Source organism: Erpetoichthys calabaricus, chromosome 9, assembly GCF_900747795.2.
Source record: "Erpetoichthys calabaricus chromosome 9, fErpCal1.3, whole genome shotgun sequence".
NCBI lineage: Eukaryota > Metazoa > Chordata > Cladistia > Polypteriformes > Polypteridae > Erpetoichthys > Erpetoichthys calabaricus.
Window position 1 is genome coordinate 16,273,019 of NC_041402.2, and position 20,420 is coordinate 16,293,438.

At 42.9% G+C, this 20,420-nt stretch overlaps 1 protein-coding gene across 8 annotated transcripts in view; it reads left to right on the top strand.

The window, feature by feature from the left end:
* The window catches only part of rgs3a (regulator of G protein signaling 3a), a 459,798-nt gene extending 453,894 nt beyond the window's left edge, over window positions 1-5,904 (top strand). For 7 of the 8 annotated variants that reach the window (XM_028809166.2, XM_051931938.1, XM_028809167.2 and 4 more), the window contains 4 exons: window positions 961-1,062; window positions 2,401-2,462; window positions 4,031-4,197; window positions 4,323-5,904. In XM_028809166.2, coding sequence (XP_028664999.2) covers window positions 961-1,062; window positions 2,401-2,462; window positions 4,031-4,197; window positions 4,323-4,511 — 520 coding nt within the window. In that variant the 3' untranslated portion in view covers window positions 4,512-5,904. Of the gene's footprint in view, window positions 713-960; window positions 1,063-2,400; window positions 2,463-4,030; window positions 4,198-4,322 lie in introns of all 8 variants that reach the window. The other variant, XM_028809174.2, reaches the window with a different exon arrangement.
* The last annotated feature ends 14,516 nt before the right edge of the window (window positions 5,905-20,420 follow it).

Here is a 20,420-nt window from a genome sequence, read left to right on the forward strand (position 1 = left end):
AATGCAGTGATGAAGGTTTTGGAAAATATGACGAGTGCAGGTCTGCTGCTTGGATTAAGATTCTGTTGGAATCCTTCACTTGTATTTCCGCAAAAATAAGCCGAGCAGTCGTCTCCTGGCCAGTTGACTTGACTCGTCTTTTAGAAAATACTCCACTATTCTTCATGTTTGCTCATTTCCCCCACTTTACTCGGTCTCCTTGACAACAGGTGGAGGAGTAGTCATAAATAGCTGCAGCCGCCTGCATCCTGTTTCCTGTCTTGGTCTCTCCACAGTTTACCTAAGTTTGTGAGGCATGGAAAATAGTGCAACAGGCTAAGGCATCTGGCCGGAGCTGGCATATGCCCTCAGATTTAAACACTTAGACCTTTCAGCAGCTTAGTCATGACCCTCCCACATCCGGGGGCGTCGTCCCTTCAAAATATCAAGGTGGCAACACTTGGGTGAATTTACACTTTCTAGCACTATGAACCAGCGCCTCTCGGCTAGGCTGCCACCTCTGTGGGAATGATGCTGCAGGAATAGTCCCGGAGGAAATCTCTGAAATTGATGCCTGACGTAGTAACTTGGATTTGAGGACACTAAATATGCCATTTTTTAGGGGACCTTCCAAGCCACCTCAGTCTCACGAGTTTCATTCAGAGATGCTGTTGAGTGTGTTGCAGGGCACGGGGCGCACCGGGGGATTACACAGGAGACACACCATGAAGGAGTAAGTTAAGAACGACTGCTAGGCTGCATTTGTTCTCTTGAGCCTTTGTAGACTTGTGCCTTGCTGACAGCAGTTGTGGATTACAAGGAGACGTCCCATCCAAAAATGTTCAAAGGGTCACTGAAATTATTTGCTCTTAAAGGAATTTTGGAATGTTAAGATGTTTATACTAGAGAAGTTGTGATTTCTCTTGGCCATTGTGGATCCCCGAATTTTTATTTTTTGTTGTATTGTCTTGTTTTCTTCAGGGCCAAAGACATGAAGAATCGCTTGGGCTTTCTAAGGAGGAGAAATGAATCTCCAGGCAGAAACCCAGGAAACAAGCTGGACAAAGTGATGAAGGCTGTCAAGTAAGTGTTGATTTGCAACTTTTTCTCCCCAAGTTCGTTTTTATGATGAAAGATTTCCACGAAAGTCGATTCACTGATATCTCGAGTTTCGTTCACTTTAAGTGTGAGGCGTATATTTACCTTTTGAGATGAGGCTGTCTGTGAAATAACACAAGAAATGATATGTCATTAAAGATTTCACTGGCATCCTTAAGGGCTTGTTTGAAAAGCTTTATCAAACATTATAAACATTTTGACACATTAGGATAATACTGTTAATGTTTTTGGAATTGAGTTTAGAATTTATTTTAAAAAGAGGTATTTACTGTATATCTTTTGGAAATTATGCTATAAATAAAACCGCCTTCCTGCTCCGCATGGTGTGTATACTTTAATTACTGCCATGTAACTCTGGAGTTAAGCTCAACCTTAACAGACTTAGAGAGGAGAATATATATATATATATATATATATATATATATATATAAATGTTTTAGCCTTCTTGTTATGAGGGACTTGAGAGATGGACACTCCTTCAGTGTCTAAACAGAGGAGCGAATTCTCTCAGCAGAACTCTGTACCTGCAGTCTGTCTTTCCATTTTTTGAATTCACACCCTTGTGCTTTAGTTAAGCAGAAAAAGTTCCAGAGCTTTATTTGATCACAAAAAGTTTTCATACAGTAAACCTGTTATTGGCTAACTAAAAAGATTACAATATGCAAGCTTTCAAGGCAACTCAGGCCCCTTCTTCAGCCTGCATATTGTAATGTTTTTTAGTTAGCCAATAAAAGGTGTTATTTTGCTTGACTTCTCACTACGTCCATAATGGCTAACACGTTACAACACCCTAGTACTACATACAGTAAACCTGAAAGTTAAAATTAAATGAGCGTATTTTTGAGTGCATCAGTTATGTTATACAGTATGTTGTTGCTTGTGTTTAAGTAAGCTGTCTGTTTCAGTTATTAAACATTAACTTAGACAGCATGACCTTATGTGAATCTCTCCCTTAACCTTACGTTTACATGTTCTGAGTAGAACAAGCCGCCTTCCTTTCTGCCCTTTTTTTTTTTGTATTTCATTCATTGTAAAGCCAGCTAGCTCTTTTATTGAAGAGCAGCGGCGGCGTCGCAATGTAGGAAAGGAGCTCTGCATAAAAACACTCCCACTCGGCAGCTCAGCAAGTCAGCGCACGGAGGAGGAGGCGCTCGGAATTCATCAGCACGCCAGCCTTTATTTAGCTGAATCCTGTCAGATGCCAGAGAGGAGACCGTAAAGCGCAGAGTCGCTGATGGGTCAGACCATGAAGAACTTGGCAGAGATGGGTTTACTAAAGAATCGTTCCGCTTTTATTTGCAGGCCAACACCTGAAGAAGCACTTAAGTGGGGCGAATCCCTTGATAAACTCCTAGTTCATAAATGTAAGTCCAAAGCATTTTATTCTTTTTTTTCTATGTATGGGATGCTTGCCTGTTTCAAACTTGGCAGTTTTTTTTTTAAATGTTAGTGCTGTTGTATCGTTGCTTAGCTGAAGCCCTTTGATTTCTGCCATGCTTTTGTTCTCACACTTTTAACAATTACTGCATGGAGTTTTCTTAGTTTTTCAAATGCTGTTTATATACAGAGGAGTGAAGCTTATTAGTCCCAAGAGTTTTTAAACTAAGCCCTGAATTTTTATTTATTTATTCCTGCATGTTAATGCAATTAACATTTAGTGAGTGTGTGCATTACGAGCAAAAACAGCAAGAGGGCCGTCTGATTGTGCTAAGCTGGGAGGAAGGCACGCCAGTGTGCGGAGCTCCTTCATCCAGAGCCTGGCATTATCTCATTGTCAAATGGCCAGAGTTGAGCAATTAATGAATGGGCAGATATCGTCGGTTTCCATTCGTGCTAATGAGTTTCCCTTTATTTTCTGTGTGTCTTTATCAGTACTTCATGAAGTAGCTTGTAAAACTTATACTTGGCATTTTGCCTGTCCGAGCTCTGTGAAGCGTGCTATGCAAAAAGTAAAGTGAATTGAATTGAATTCTGTTGGGCTTATCTTTAAGCACACTTGCACAGATGCCCACTTCTGTTTCACAGTAAATTTATTTTAGTACAAGTCTCGCATGTGTTAAATCTCCCAAGAGCCCGTTCCTCTTAGTTGGACTGTGAAGATGGTGACTGTGTGTCATCAAAACAGATACAGAATGGGACAGGATTAGTTATACCTGGTCCCAATTTTTTGAAATGGTTTTGTAGTGTTGGAATTATAAATATGAGGGTAGCATCTAAATATTCGTTCTTATGATCTGCTGTTGGTGTTCTCTTGATATCCATGTAGGGAGAATGTTTAATATCTAGACTAAGTACAATTTGAATTGTTTAAATTTGACCAATAGGGGGTATTGAAATTAAACCCCTTATTAGGTATCAAAATTATACAACACAATATTTGTAAAATTTAGATATATTCAAACTCATAAATTAGGATATATCCATCCATCCATTATCCAACCCGCTGAATCCGAACACAGGGTCACGGGGGTCTGCTGGAGCCAATCCCAGCCAACACCGGGCACAAGGCAGGAACCAATCCCGGGCAGGGTGCCAACCCACTGCAGGACACACACCAAGCACACACTAGGGCCAAGTTTAGAATCGCCAATCCACCTAACCTGCATGTCTTTGGACTATGGGAGGAAACCCACGCAGACACGGGGAGAACATGCAAACTCCACGCAGGGAGGACCCAGGAAGCGAACCTCAGGTCTCCTAACTGCGAGGCAGCAGCGCTACCCACTGCGCCACCGTGCCACCCTAATTAGGATATATGTAGGACTGAAATATAGATATCCGAACTAAAACAATTAGTAGGATGGGTATTTCCTTCATAATAAAAGATTTATAGGTAGAGTAAGTGTACCCAGGCATTTCTGATCCTTTCCCTAACCCTCACCCTAACTTTGATAAACCGCAATACAGATGTCTCATTTTTTTTGTATTTCAGATGGCCTGGCTGCATTCAGAGCATTCCTGCGAACGGAGTTTAGTGAAGAGAACCTTGAATTCTGGTTAGCTTGCGAAGACTACAAAAAGATCAAGTCGCAGTCAAAACTGGCATCCAAAGCGAAAAAAATCTTTGCCGAATATATCGCCATTCAGTCTTGTAAAGAGGTAAGAACAGCAGTCAAAGTACACTTCGGGCAAATTTCAGACTGTGTTGCTGTCAGATTGCTCGTAGCGTTTTTGTACTTTTTCGGTTCTTCTCATTTTTGCTCTTTTTATTTATTTTTTTTAAGGTGAATCTCGACTCTTACACTAGAGAGCACACAAAGGACAACCTACAGAACATCAATCGGACTTGTTTTGACCTGGCACAGAAAAGGATATTTGGACTCATGGAAAAAGACTCTTACCCTCGATTCCTCCGATCAGAGTTATATTCCGATTTAATTAACCAAAAGAAGCCAAGTCCGACGTCAGCATGAAATGACTGGCGCTAGCATTTCATTATTCAACAAAGAGACTTGAAGCAGATCGGAACTGGATGTTTACATGGAACTGCATTGCAAAATGCTCTCTGGTTTGAAATGTGAAAAATCAAAAAATGGCAAGGGGGCTGCATATCATTTTTACACACGTTACAGAATGTGGAAGCCATATCTGTGGAGTAAGCGGCCATCTGGAACAGAGCTGCTCGTATGCACCAAGGGTGCGGGAGACCCCCCCAAAACAGTCTGGTACTGTCACCAACTGCTGGGTCTCCTTGACCCCACCCCCCATGGTACGACATGACGTGCTGACAGCAGAAGGCGCAAATCCTGTATGTACAAGCAGTGAGGATGGCTGCCAGAACCCTGCTGGAGCGAGGACTTCGTTCGTTATTACAAAGTTGTGGTTCCAGTTTTCTTCTTTTTTTTGTTTTCCTGCATGAAATTCCTCCACTTGACAAGTGACAACCCTTTTTTGTGGGGTTAGCGTCGTACAGGTTGTATCTGTGGGGGAAAAAACAGCGGCTGAATGGACCAAACTGTTCTTGTAGGGAAAGAAAAAATACAAAGAAACGGATGCTTCCTTCCCTTCTCCAAAGACTCGGAGCTTCAGGAGTTTCTTGTAGAATCAAGCAGATGACGGAGTAGCATTCTCAGGGGAACACGGCACTCTGAAGCTTACAAGCTCTGGGTTTCTTTTGATTTGATTTGATTTTTTAACTGCACTCCCCGACAAATAGCGCTCTGTCCGTTATGCTGTTGCCCTTTCCATAAACTGCTTGACATGGACGAGAACACTTTATTTATTGAACGCGACTTACTATTGTTAAATGCTTGATGCATTGATGTCCAGTAATAGCTTCCCTTGGATTCTTATCATACTGTACTCATTTTTAAGTGCAATATTGTGAATAAGTTTCATTTGAGCTATTCGATGAATTGAGCTTTGTATTAATTGTAATTTTATTAGAAATGTAAAAAAGAACAAAAAATTATCTGCTTTGAGACTCAATTTAGAGGTTGAACAAGAACTTTACTTTTTCTTTTTTTTTAGTTCCCTGGCAGCAGGCAGCTGGGGCAAAAATGATGGACATAAAGCCTCTGAGTGAAGCTTTTACAAAAAGTTTCCAAGCTATCTTAACACGACAACGTGGATATAAAGCGTGTAAATAGGAGAGAAGTAAAGCTATAAGAGAAGGAGACATGTAATGTTCTAGCAGTGAGGAGCGGGTCGATGGGGCCTCACTGGTCACACACACTGCTTGTGAGGACTTTTAATAAATGTATTTTAGCATTTTCACTGTTTACAATTCAAGGCATCTCCTGCAATTGCAAACAAAGCCATTTTGGTGTCATTGCAAAAGGTTAATAAAGGAAAACTGATAAAGAACGTGCTTGTTTTTTTTTTTTTTTTTTTTCCTTTTTGGTTATTATGCATGCGATGTCTTAATCAAATGTGTCTCTTTGTGAAACGTTTAGACCACGGATGCTTAGCTTTTGCAATTGTTGGATTTTCATGACGATATGAGGCAGCTAAATGTGTTTAAGTCTAACTTACTGTGCAGAAGAGACCCGAATGTGCCGTGTGTTGTGCTTTGGATGCTGGGAATCTGTGCGCACCGTTGGTCGGTCATCTAGATCAGGGGTCTCCAATCACAGTCCTGGAGGGCCGCAGTGGCTGCAGGTTTTTGCTCCAACCCATTTGCTTAATAAGAAGCACTAATTGCTCAAGTGACACTCCTGCTTCACATTACTTGTCTCGCTCATTAAGATTTTGAACCCTTATTGCTTATTTTAGTTCTTAAACAGCTGTATTCTTGGTTTTAATTGCTCCTAATTAGCAATAAGATGCAAATGACAAAAGAGAGCAGCATTTCTCCATTTAACTTGTTACCATTTACACCTCTGTGTGTATTTATCCTGCACTGTTGGGTTTAATTAAATACTTGAAAGGATAGTGAAAGGAAAAAAGTAAAGGACTGAGAATTACTCCTCCATTGTAGCCTTCAAATCACTTGGATGATATCCTTAGAAAGGGGAAGAAAATCTCGGATATGAGAACGAGCTGACATAGCAGAGTTAAAGGACTAACAAGCTATGAAATTAAATTACTGGCAAGAATTGCTTTCTAATTAAGCAACCGGGTTAGAACAAAAACCTGCAGCCACTGCGGCCCTTCAGGACTGGGATTGGAGACCCCTGATCTAGATCATCAAAGCTGAGGGATGATAAAGTCCTACGTTGTTATGTTAACACCTCACTGTTGTTAAACACCTTCACTTTTAATAACGCTTGATTTTATTTTGACATTTAATCCATTCCAGGATGTATTGTAATAGGGTTGTAGTGAGAAGTCAAGTAAAGTGACACCTTTTATTGGCTAACTAAAAAAGATTACAATATGCAGGCTTTCGAGGCAACTCAGGCCCCTTCTTCAGGCAAGATGTCATTTCGTGTGGCCTGGAAGCCTGAATATTGTAATCTTCTTTTAGCCAGCCAATAAAAGGGGTCATTTTAATAATAATAATTCTTTTGCATTTATATAGCACTTTTCTCACTACTCAAAATGCTTAGCAGTTGCAGGTTAAGGGCCCAACAGAGCAGAGTCCCTTTTGGCCTTTTACGGGATTTGAACCAGCAACCTTCCGATTGCCAGTGCAGATCCCTAGCCTCAGAGCCACCACTCCGCCATTTTACTGCAGAAGGTGCAAACCTATAAATACCTGGGAGTGCAGCTGGATGATAAATTGGACTGGACTGCCGATACTGATGCTCTGTGCAAGAGAGGACAGAGCCGGTTATACTTCCTTAGAAGGCTGGCATCCTTCAACATCTGCAATAAGATGCTGCAGATGTTCTATCAGACGGTTGTGGCGAGTGCCCTCTTCTATGCGGTGGTGTGCTGGGGAGGCAGCATTAAGAAGAAGGACACATCACGCCTGGACAAACTGGTGAGGAAGGCAGGCTCTACTGTAGGCACGGAGCTGGACAGTTTGACATCTGTGGCGGAGTGACAGGCACTGAGCAGGCTCCTGTCAATCATGGAAAATCCACTGCATCCACTAAACAGTATCACCTCCAGACAGAGGAGCAGCTTCAGTGACAGACTGCTGTCACCGTCCTGCTCCACTGACAGACTGAGGAGATCGTTCCTCCCCCAAACTATGCGACTGTTCAATTCCACCCGGGGGGGGTAAACGTTAACATTATAAAAAGTTATTGTCTGTTTTTACCTGCATTATTATCAATCTTTAATTTAATATGGTTTTTTTTGTATCAGTATGCTGCTGCTGGAGTATGTGAATTTCCCCTTGGGATTAATAAAGTATCTATCTATCTATCTATCTATCTATCCATCTATCCATCTATCCATCTATCCATCTATCTATCTATCTATCTATCTATCTATCTATCTATCTATCTATCTATCTATCTATCTATCTATCTATCTATCTATCTATCTACTTGACTTCTCACTACATTCATAATGGCTTGTAATCAGGTTGAAATGTTGACTTGGGAGTTCTCACACAGTCTGACGTCCTGATGCCGTATGTGTCGGCTCGTCGAGATCAAATTGGTCATTTTTATCTGGGGGTTCGAGAGTCCTTATTGATTTTGAACAGAATTGGTTCACAGGGAGTTCCAGTTTCCTGAATGCAGTGAGTTCTTCTTTTTTTTTTTAAGTGAAGTGACCCTAAAAGTTATCTCCCCCAAAAAAAATGGTTTCATATAAAATTTTGGAAAAAGATGGTCCACTGTTTACATTTCAGTTTACTGAATGTGATTTCCACTTTCTGGGTTCGCTTCCCAGGTCCTCCCTGCGTGGAGTTTGCATGTTCTCCCCGTGTCTGCGTGGGTTTCCTCCGGGCGCTCCGGTTTCCTCCCACAGTCCAAAGACATGATGGTTAGGTGGATTGGTGATTCTAAATTGGCCTTAGTGTGTGCTTGGTGTGTGGGTGTGTTTGTGTGTGTCCTGCGGTGGGTTGGCACCTTGCCCGGGATTGGTTCCTGCCTTGTGCCCTGTGTTGGCTGGGATTGGCTCCAGCAGACCCCCCGTGACCCTGTGTTCGGATTCAGCGGGTTGGGAAATGGATGGATGGATGGATGATTTCCACTTTTATAAACGAGGAAAGTTCCCTTTTTTAAAATAAATAAATGTTTTAAATAAATGCTACAAGAAGACTGCCGTTTTGTTCCCAGTGCTGCTGGGATAGGTGATCCTGAACTGGATAAAGTGCTTTTGAGAATGAGATGAGACATTATAAGAATGGAAAAGGTCTACAAATTTGGAAGAGAAGTGGGTTACAGGTAGATCAGTTGACGCAAAATGGATTCAGGTGTGATTGAAAGCTTTCCATTTTTTTAAATGTTTTAAAAGGGCTGCTCTAATCAGGGATGTTCCCAGTGCTGCTGGGATAGACAAACCTGGATTAGATAAAGATGAGTTAAGTGGGTTGTTCAGTTGACCGAAAATGGATTCAAAACATTCTGTTTTTAAAAAATGTATCAAGTGCACACTTTTAAAAGGCTACCACGGCCAATAATGTTCTCTGCGTTGCTCCCAGTGCTGCTGGGATAGGCAAACCTAAATTGGATAAAGTGGATTTGAGAACAAGATGAGACATTGCTGTAAAAGGTCTACAGAATTGGAAGAGAAAGTGGGTTACTGGTAGTTCAATGGACCCAAAATAAGGTAATTCAAAGCTTTTTTTTTAAAAAATCGACGTGAGCGTCCATAAGCTTAGTGCCCTAGGAACCAAGTTAGTCGAACTGTTTTATAACATTTCAGTAATTATTTACCACTCATTAGGTAATTCCAATAGAAATTGATCAGAAGAATTCATAATTATTGGAGAATTATGGTATTTGAGGTTTTCCTCTAGAGCATCTCTAAAATAAAAGTTGTAGAAAATGTAAACACCAGCAAAGCTTGTTAAAACTTTAATTTCTTTAAATGTTTTTCTGTCTGTTATCAATTGCCGTTACTCACTGAGAGAAACGTTGCCATGTATATTACTGAAAGTTTGTTTTTTTAACAAGAAGTGTGTCAGAAGGCCCGCAGCCCGAGTATAAAAGTATCTGTGATGTTTGTTTGAAAGGCTCACTGAACTGAAAGAAATCGTCAAGTCGCCTGTGTGAAGAGCGGACAGCAGGTCAGGTGTCTCACACCCAAATGCAACGCTGTGTTTACTTCTGCCACGCGGGTCCTCGTGTTGGACTTTGGGGGGCAGACGTCCTGCCAATGAGAGGGATCAGAGTACAGAGAACATTGTGCAACCCCCTGGCCAGATTTGCACTTTGACTCGAGTTTGTTTCAAATGAACGCTGGGAGTTTTCTTTCTTGCTGTTTTGGTCGCATTAATTGACATTGAAAGTTGTTTACGTGTTGTGGACATCGCAAGAAAACTGCCATGACGGCTGTGCTTTTTATTGTCAAGGTTGTCTTCATGAGGGGCTGCTGTCTGGCATTGCCAAAGTGTGACATTAATGCAAAAAAAAAAAAAATCAAATTCCTGTGCCCACTTTGTGCCCCTTGGGTTTCCCGTGTGGAATGTCATGCAAATTATTCATGAAAAGTGAGATGTTTGCCATTTTTTTGTTATACGATTTCTTGTACAGGCAATCCCCGGGTTACGTACGAGATCGGGACTGTGGGTTTGTACTTAAGTTGAATTTGTATGTAAGTCGGAACAGGTACATTACTTTAATAAATGCTACTGTTGACCGACTGTAACCAAGTGCTGTGCCAATGAATGATGGAGTTTCACCTCTCTCTGACCTTTTTATTATTTCTACTTTATTTTCAATGGTGATGGTTTTTCTCTTCTTTACTGTATCACCAGCACTTGCATCAGATTTGTGTTTCAGAGACATTGTTGAAGGGTGAAGACAAAAGGTTAAGATGAGCTCTTCTGCACAGCACTGTACACGCTATCACAGCAGATTAGGTGATTATGTGAATATTCCCTTGGGATTAATAAAGTATCTCTATCTATCTATCTATCTATCATATATTGTCTTTCGTATCTATCTATCTATCTATCTATCTATCTATCTATCTATCTATCTATCTATCTATCTATCTATCTATCATATTGTCTATCTATCTATCTATCTATCTATCTATCTATCTATCTATCTATCTATCATATAGTGTCTTTCGTATCTATCTATCTATCTATCTATTATATAGTGTCTTTCGTATCTATCTATCTATCTATCATATAGTGTCTTTCGTATCTATCTATCTATCTATCTATCTATCTATTATATAGTGTCTTTCGTATCTATCTATCTATCTATCTATCATATAGTGTCTTTCGTATCTATCTATCTATCTATCTATTATATAGTGTCTTTCGTATCTATCTATCTCTATCTATCTATCTATCTATCTATCTATCTATCTATCTATCTATCATATAGTGTCTTTCGTATCTATCTATCTATCTATCTATTATATAGTGTCTTTCGTATCTATCTATCTATCTATCATATAGTGTCTTTCGTATCTATCTATCTATCTATCTATCTATCTATTATATAGTGTCTTTCGTATCTATCTATCTATCTATCTATCATATAGTGTCTTTCGTATCTATCTATCTATCTATCTATTATATAGTGTCTTTCGTATCTATCTATCTCTATCTATCTATCTATCTATCATATAGTGTCTTTCATATCTATCTATCTATCTATCTATCTATCTATCTATCTATCTATCTATCTATCTATCTATCTGTTATACAGTGCCTTTCATATCTATCTATCTATCTATCTATCTATCTATCTATCTATCTATCTATCAGTCGTCAACATGTCTGATGTACTGACAAGAGACAACCTCCTGCTATGTGCATAATAGTACAAGCAGGCTTGCTGTTGAGAATGAATGGGGGCGGCGAGGGGGGGTTCATCACCAGCCCACCTCACAGTCACCTCCACTACAGTATGCTGTAGAATGAACACGGTGCGGCCAAAGGCGGGTAGTGAATCATCCAACCCCAATTCAACAGGCAGCCATCCGAGGCACACTACAATGCTACCCCTGCCGGCCCGTTCAGCCACAACCGTGTCACCGCTTGCAGCATCACCAGCCGTGTGTGCTGGGTGGGCAGTGAAACGCCCCCCTCCGCTCCATCCAGCCTGCATCCAATCAGGAGCAGTAGCTGTGGCGGCATAGTGGGCGGGCAGTAAACCATCGTCCTACACACGAGCGATAGCTGTGGCCCCGGTGACTATGGACCACGGGTCACCGCATGCCACCCGAAGGACACAACACTGCACAAGCAACGAAATCACCTCCCCCGATTACAACCCCCCCCGGCACCGCTTGCAGCATCCCCAGGCCGAAGATGACAGAGCGGCAGTTACTGAGGCGCATGCGTCACAGCTGCGTCCGCGTTCGTAAGTCGTAGGTCGGATGTCCATAACCTTGGGGACTACCTGTATTATGTATTTGTTAGTTTTCGCATACTCCTTGGGGTCAGCCATTGTACAGCGCCCCTGGAGCAATTACAGGTTAAGGGTCTTGCTCAAGGGCCCAGCAGAGTAGGATCTCGTTTGGCAGTGACGGGGGGATTCGAACCGGCAACCTTCGGGATACCAGCGCAGATCCTTAGCCTCAGAGCCACCACTCTGCCCAAAGGTGCTTTGGTTTGGTAGCTGAAATTACAAATCACAAGGCTGCTGGTCACTCAGTGACCTCTGCCAGTCACATAACTCCTGCCGAGAGGGGAGGTGAGGAGCCCAAGCTGATCCAGCACATTGCCGCACCCACCACATGATGAACCAGCTCAGGATCCCCAGATTGGGACCCAAGTACAGCCATTCAAAATGGGGGGGTGGGGGGGGTGACACCTCAGCACCACACAAGTGGGAGGTTTTTTTTATGGTGGCCGGAGTACCAATTCTGCCACCAACCCCCAAGCCTTTCCCTGCAGGTTGGAGGTCCTACATACAGGGCAGGATTAGCCGATTAACGTCATACCCAGAATGGAGCAACTGCAGCTCGAGGGCCCAACAGAGTAGTGTCCCTTTTGGCGTTTGCAGGATTCACACCAGCATCCTTCCGATTACCAGTGCAAATCCCTACCCTCAGAGCCACCACTCCGGCCCACTAGAAACACAAATAAATCAACACCCGAGATGGTTTCCAGTGTAGTAAGGTGCGATATAATATTAACACGTGTCAAATCCCACTCCTTCCCAAGTCCTTGTTTCTATTTATTTCTTGAGCTGCTTTTTCAGTTATAGGGGGAGCAGGGAAACTGAGCCCAGCGGCGTTGGGCACATGGCAGGATCCAGTCATGGACGGTGTGCCAGACTTGAACAAGCACCCTGCTGGGGACCACTTGAGAAGCTGCAGTCAGCCTGACCCCAGAGAAACCCTCATCCCCCCAAGAGTCCATGGAGGCAGTGTGGCAGGTGGGAATCAAATGGCTTTGATGCTGCCATCTGTGCCAACCCAATACAATACAATACAATACAATTTATTTTTGTATAGCCCAAAATCACACAAGGAGTGCCACAGTGGGCTTTAACAGGCCCTGTCTTGACAAGTAATCACCCATCCATTATCCAACCCGTTATATTTCATATCTACAGGGTCACAGGGGTCTGCTGGAGTCAATCCCAGCCAACACAGGGTGCAAGACAGGAACCAAACCCGGGCAGGGCGCCAGCCCACTGCAGGGCACACACTGTAGCAGGGCCACATAAGTATTGTTGTTTATAGTGTTTGCACCCATCGTCTCGTCTCAGCACCCCGTTTAAACTAATATGTGTCTGTTTGAATGTCGTCCCCGTAATGAGAAACGGGGAAGGATGTTGCGGGGAGGCAGCGACCCCCTGGACATGTCAGTACCGGAATATTTTTTCAGTTACATCCGGCTCTTCATTATTTAAACGATCAGGAGGGAAAGAAGAGGGAGGAAGGAGAGAGATGGACATTTCAAGTATCGACAACCTCAACATTATTCTGCTATTATTTACATCGCGCCTGGCTCCAGTTTGATTCTCATTCTGCCGAAATCACGACAACACCATCATCGGCAGAAACCCCGGGGTTGGACATTATAATCCACCACTCGCCGAGGAAGCACGGTGAGGTCGTTCTGTTTTACTCGGGAGATTCAAACACATCCATTTTTGATCAGTCATCCATATTCTGGACTGTGATTTACCCGGACTCAATTTCACGTCCTTTGTCAATCAGGACTCATCCATTAATATTATTTGTGTTTTGTGTTTGTTATACGTTTGCAGGGGCAGAGGAGGTTTGGTTATTGTACAGATGTTGTTTTCACTTAGCTGCTTTTGTGGAGGGATATATACAGTATATACAGTATATACAGTGCATCCAGAAAGTATTCACAGCGCATCACTTTGTCCACATTTTGTTATGTTACAGCCTTATTCCAAAATGGATTAAATTCATTTTTTCCTCAGAATTCTACACACAACACCCCATAATGACAACGTGAAAAAAGTTTACTTGAGGTTTTTGCAAATTTATTAAAAATAAAAAACTGATAAATCCCATGTACATAAGTATTCACAGCCTTTGCTCAATACTTTGTCGATGCACCTTTGGCAGCAATTACAGCCTCAAGTCTTGTTGAATATGATGCCACAAGCTTGGCACACCTATCCTTGGCCAGTTTCGCCCATTTCTATTTGCAGCACCTCTCAAGCTCCATCAGGTTGGATGGGAAGCGTTGGTGCACAGCCATGTTAAGATCTCTCCAGAGATGTTCAATCAGATTCAAGTCTGGGCTCTGGCTGGGCTACTCAAGGACATTCACAGAGTTGTCCTGAAGCCACTCCTTTGATATCTTCGCTGTGTGCTTAGGGTCGTTGTCCTGCTGAAAGATGAACCATCACCACAGTCTGAGGTCAAGAGCGCTCTGGAGCAGGTTTTCATCCAGGATGTCTCTGTACATTGCTGCAGTCATCTTTCCCTTTATCTTGACTAGTCTCCCAGTCCCTGCCACTGAAAAACATCCCCACAGCATGATGCTGCCACCACCATGCTTCACTGTAGGGATGGTATTGGCCTGGTGATGAGCGGTGCCTGGTTTCCTCCAAACGTGACGCCTGACATTCACACCAAAGAGTTCAATCTTTGTCTCATCAGACCAGAGAATTTTCTTTCTCATGGTCTGTGAGTCCTTCAGGTGCCTTTTGGCAAACTCCAGGTGGGCTGCCATGTACCTTTTACTAAGGAGTGGCTTCCGTCTGGCCACTCTACCATACAGGCCTGATTGGTGGATTGCTGCAGAGATGGTTGTCCTTCTGGAAGGTTCTCCTCTCTCCACAGAGGACCTCTGGAGCTCTGACAGAGTGACCATCGGGTTCTTGGTCACCTCCCTGACTAAGGCCCTTCTCCCCCGATCGCTCAGTTTAGATGGCCGGCCAGCTCTAGGAAGAGTCCTGGTGGTTTCGAACTTCTTCCACTTATGGGTGATGGAGGCCACTGTGCTCATTGGGACCTTTAAAGCAGCAGAAATTTTTCTGTAACCTTCCCCAGATTTGTGCCTCGAGACAATCCTGTCTCGGAGGTCTACAGACAATTCCTTTGACTTCATGCTTGGTTTGTGCTCTGACATGAACTGTCAACTGTGGGACCTTATATAGACAGGTGTGTGCCTTTCCAAATCATGTCCAGTCAACTGAATTTACCACAGGTGGACTCCAATGAAGCTGCAGAAACATCTCAAGGATGATCGGGGAAACAGGATGCACCTGAGCTCAATTTGGAGCTTCATGGCAAAGGCTGTGAATACTTATGTACATGTGCTTTCTCAATTTTTATATTTTTAATAAATTTGTAAAAACCTCAAGTAAACTTTTTTCACGTTGTCATTATGGGGTGTTGTGTGTAGAATTCTGAGGAAAAAAATTAATTTAATCCATTTTGGAATAAGGCTGTAACATAACAAAATGTGGGAAAAGTGATGCGCTGGGAATACTTTCCGGATGCACTGTAGATATATTTTACGTCGTGGATTTGTATTCTTGTATCTGTCATCGTATTATATTTAATAAATTCCCACACTTATTTTACGTATTTGCTTTCGTTTGCTAGTCTTTAACTATCAATTGGGGAGGAGGGAAAATATTATTTGTTAGAGGAACGGCTTGGTATTGATAGGTTTTCTCAGTAATTCATTCAGGCCACAGGTCCTGGTAGTGTGGCTGCTGGCTGGGTAAGGGGTCGGCCGTTACAACACTAGGGACAATTTAGGACCTCCAATCCACCTAACCTGCATGTCTTTGGACTGTGGGAGGAAACCCACGCAGACACGGGGAGAACATGCAGACTCCACACTGGGAGGACCCGGGAAGTGAACCCGGGTCTCCTAACTGCGAGGCAGCAGTGCTACCCACCGTGCCACCTGCAAGTAATCCTCAATACAATAATAATAGTGAAATAAAAATTAAAATGAAAATGTGATAACCGTGTCTGCGTCTACTAACAATGTTTTCTTATTTTCACAGCACACTGTATGACGAAAGAAAATAAATGTCGCCGCCGCCGCCACCACAGGGTTACTTCCAAAAGAAAGTAAGTTTGTTATTTTATTTTTATATAAAGTAAGACAGAAGTCACCCAAGCTATAAAATTATTAGTGTAGTGTGCATCTTACCTGAAATGGCGTAGTCTGACTGTCTCAGTCTCGCTTTAAAGAACTCCACAAGCTGTCCCTTCATACTTAGACATCTGTAATGAGCCCCCAACCACAAAGATTGTGTGTGTACATAAAAATAATCAAAAGGGCTCACTTGGCAAACGTATTGAGAAATCTGGTGTGCTGGCGAGGACCCCAATAATAATTAATAATAACACATTTTATTTAAAATCCTTTCAAGATACCCAAGGCCACTGTACAACAATACACCTGAAATCAAACAGTCCAAGATACAAACAAAAGGCAACATTAAAAAGATCTGAAGTCTCGAGGTGCGTGTACAGTATGGCGCTCCAAAGGCAGGATACACTAGAAGCCCACAGTGTGCAGTCTGCATGATGGAATGGCTAATAGCAAAGAGTCCGAAGAACAAAGTGAGCGTGATGGGGTAAGGGGACAAATGAAAGAAGACGAGTAAGGTGGGGCTCGGCCTTAAAAACTCAAAGGTTATATTGAATATGAAAGGGAACGCAGTTTTAGAGGTGTAGGAGAGATATGCTCCCAGGGTTTTAGGTGGGCAACCGCTCCTGCTGTGGAATTTTGTTCAGATTGTAATTTGTTTCGGCTCCGAGCAGGGATACCAAACAGCCCTGCGTTGCAATAGTCAATTCACGAGGTGACAAAAGCACAGGTAGGCGTCTCAGTTGCAGCATCAGACAGCAATGGACGCCGCGTTGAAATTTGCTTAAGGTGGTAAAAGGCAACCTTGGCAATACAGTGGACCCTTGACTTACGAACTCAATTCGTTCGCGAGGGCTGGTTGTAACTCAAGTTGGTTGTAAGTCAAGACTATTTTTCCCATAAGAAATACCCATAATGCATCCTGAACCTCCCACAGCAACACTTACTTAACCTTTTCATAATAAAAAAGGGTTGTATAATATGTATAATTTACCAAAAACACCAATAATTTTTCTAATGTACTAACCAAAAAGTTATAAAAAGTGCCTAGCCTACCAGAAACAACAATTTCATACTGTACTCACCAATTAAGTTGATATCTTTGGCTTGCAGGAAGGGAGGAGGAGGAGAATGAAATGGAAGGTGGTTATTGTTTGGAAGGAGTTTCCTTATACAAATCTTTTCATTGTAAAATTGTCGAGATGGTGGATTTCGACATGCTGTACATATTAGCGAGATCGGTCACACGAACGCCAGTCTCATATTTCCACACAATTTCCTTCTTCATTTCGATTGTGATCGCTTTCTTTACCTTCGTTACCTTCGCTTCCTTCCTTAGCAATTATCGAAATAAATTATATAAATCACTGACCGAAATTACGTCCACAAACACATGTATCTGGGCTCCGACTGACGCTTACAAACGCTCTCGGCTGTTTGTTTACAATCGCGCAACATTCAGGTCGTAACGCAAGATGTTGGTCGTAAATCAAAACAAAAATTTTGGTCGTAAATCAAGTTGTTCGCATGTCAGGCCGGTCGTATATCAAGGGTCGACTGTATTATTAACTGCCTTAGAGTTTGGAACCAAGTGTCACATGGGAGGTAAAAACAGCACTGAAGCGTTAGACCTGAGGATTACTCGGGCTATAAAAGTGCCAACAGCGTTAGTGCCGACCGTTACTCGCGAAATGATACAGGCGTGTCTTACATAAGCGATAGAGCAGCGGTGCATAATGGCGTCTCATAAGAAACGTTATTCAGCAGCCCAGGTGTTGTACGCTCTTGACGGTGATACGAGCAGAGATGACGAAGTGAATCTGTCTTCAGGCAGTGGAATTGAAACAGACAGTGAAATCAAACGTGATTCTGATGAATCCGAGAGTGCCGCTCATGTCGATCGCACACGTGCAGTGTGCTGCTCAAAAGCTGATCAGTCTGGAGAGAAAATCAGCAGGGAATCACACTACTACTGTGACGCTGGATTGTGCATGTCACCACACTCCAAGATATGCCACACAAACGACACATTTTGACAGTATTTACAACATTATCATTATTATTTGTGTCGTCGTTATACTTTCTACACTTCTGACTTTGTACTTTTAGTGCTTTGCACGTTTTATCGTAGAAAGATGAGATTTAATAAATATGTCATTTTTCAAGCCAAAAACATGCAATGCTTTTTACGTGTTTTTTCAAGTAAAAATGTAACGCTGAGGAGGTTACAATGAGGATCAAAGAAGATTGTGGGAACAAGAATAACACCAAGATGAGTTAACCTGTGCAGGTAAGGATATAACCAAGCCAGGAATGTTTTACTGTGGAATTCTCGATTTCCTTCAAAGTGCCCATAGATTCACTATTTATCCATCCATTTTCCAACCCACTGAATCCGAACACAGGGTCACGGGGGTCTGCTGGAGCCAATCCCAGCCAACACAGGGCACAAGGCAGGAACCAATGCCGGGCAGGGTGCCAACCCACCGCAGAGATTCACTATTTAGTCTGATTTAAATTTTCAGACAGCCAATGCCTTATCTGACGTGCAGATAGTTCTGTGTAACATCAGCAGTCTAATAATGGCACCGAGAGGAAGCACATAAATGATAAAAAGCAAAGGGCCGAGAACTGATCCCTGAGGGGCACCCAGGAACAAGCAAGAAGGGTCAGACCTAAACCTACTGACAGCAACATACTGACGGGGTCCTTAACTCTTTCAGTTCAGATGTCGACTTTGGTCGAAATTCAGAGGTAGAGGATGGTAATCAGCCGTACACTGCAACAGAACTCACTGTTATGTTTTAGTTCGACTGTCTTTGCTAGAAGGAAAGTCTGCTTCGTTGATTTGACCTCGATTGCACATGAATGAGAAGCGAAGAGCAAACGAACTTTAAAATGGCATCGACATCCGGTGAGAGACCAAAGCGAATGCACAAAGCAAAATCACAAGGCCCGCTTTGTCCCCCTTGGGTTTCCCGTGTAGAATCGGCCACTGGCAGAGAATTTCCAGGGTCTACAGTTGTGGCCAAAAGTTTTGAGAATGACCCAAGTGTTGGTCTTCACAAAGTTTGCTGCTTCAGTGTTTTTAGATCTTTTTGTCAGATGTTTCTATGGTGTACTGAAGTAGAATTACAAGCATTTCATAAGTTTCAAAGGTTTTTATTGTTTATGCAGAGAGTCCATATTTGCAGTGTTGGCCCTCCTTTCTTTTTCCAGACCTCTGCAATTTGCCCTGGCATGCTGTCAGTCAACTTCTGGGCCCAATCCTGAGTGATGGCAGGCCATTCTTGCATAATCAGAATTGGTGGGTTTTTTTTGTCCACCCGCCTCTTGAGGATTGACCACAAGTTCTCAATGGCATTAAGGTCTAGGGACCCCAAATTTCGATGTTTTGTTCCCACTTAGTTCTCAGTTTTGCCTTACGGTGCTCCGTCATGCTGGATTGTTCATTGTTGGTCACCAACCTGTTCTTGGATGGTTTGGAGAAGTTGCTCTCACCTTTTCTTGGTGCCGCAGCCCAGAGCTCGAGTGATCGCTGCACTCTGGGATGTCTTCTTGCCGGGTGGAGCGGTGGGAGCGGGCGCAGGGTTCGTGGATCAGGCAGCGGGGACACGGGTCTGCGCCTGTTGATGTACGTCTGTCTCTCTGCGCTGCAAGGTCTAGGAAGGAGAAGCCAGAGAGGCGTCAGTTTGAAGAGAGAAGCACCGGGGAATGGAAGACTTGAAACACACCTGTCAGTGTTTTAACCTCGTTTCTTGATATTTTAACCTCCACTTCACTGTTGGTGCACCTCATGTTCTTACAATTAGCAGAAGAGCGTCCAACCTGAAAATGATTCGTCCATTTATATATGTAAGTTGATTAGGACGAGGGGCAAAACATTTTGCATATTTCATTCTGCACTCTGTCTATTCAGAGGAGACATGCAAGTAACATGTTGGTTCAGCTATGTAGACTTGACGATAAACGTGAACTTAAAGCCAGTGACGCAGGGTCTGCTGGACTGGTGGGGTCCAGTGTCTCTCTCTCTTATCTTTTCTCTGAAGCCCTTGCCCTCGCTGGACTGATGGGCTCCTCTTCCTCAGTGACCTCACTGCTACCGTGCTGCTCTATGATCTTTGTGTCCCCCCTGCTGGCTCACTCGCCAGGAGACGTCGTTTTGTTTTTGTTTTTTTTTTCATTTTTCTTTTTCAATGGCCATCCTACGAGTTCCTTCTGTCTCACAGTTCCTGTCTCCAGCAGCTCCTATCGCTCAGGAATGCTTTTTATTTTGGCCACATTGTTCTCCAGTGAAATAATCGAC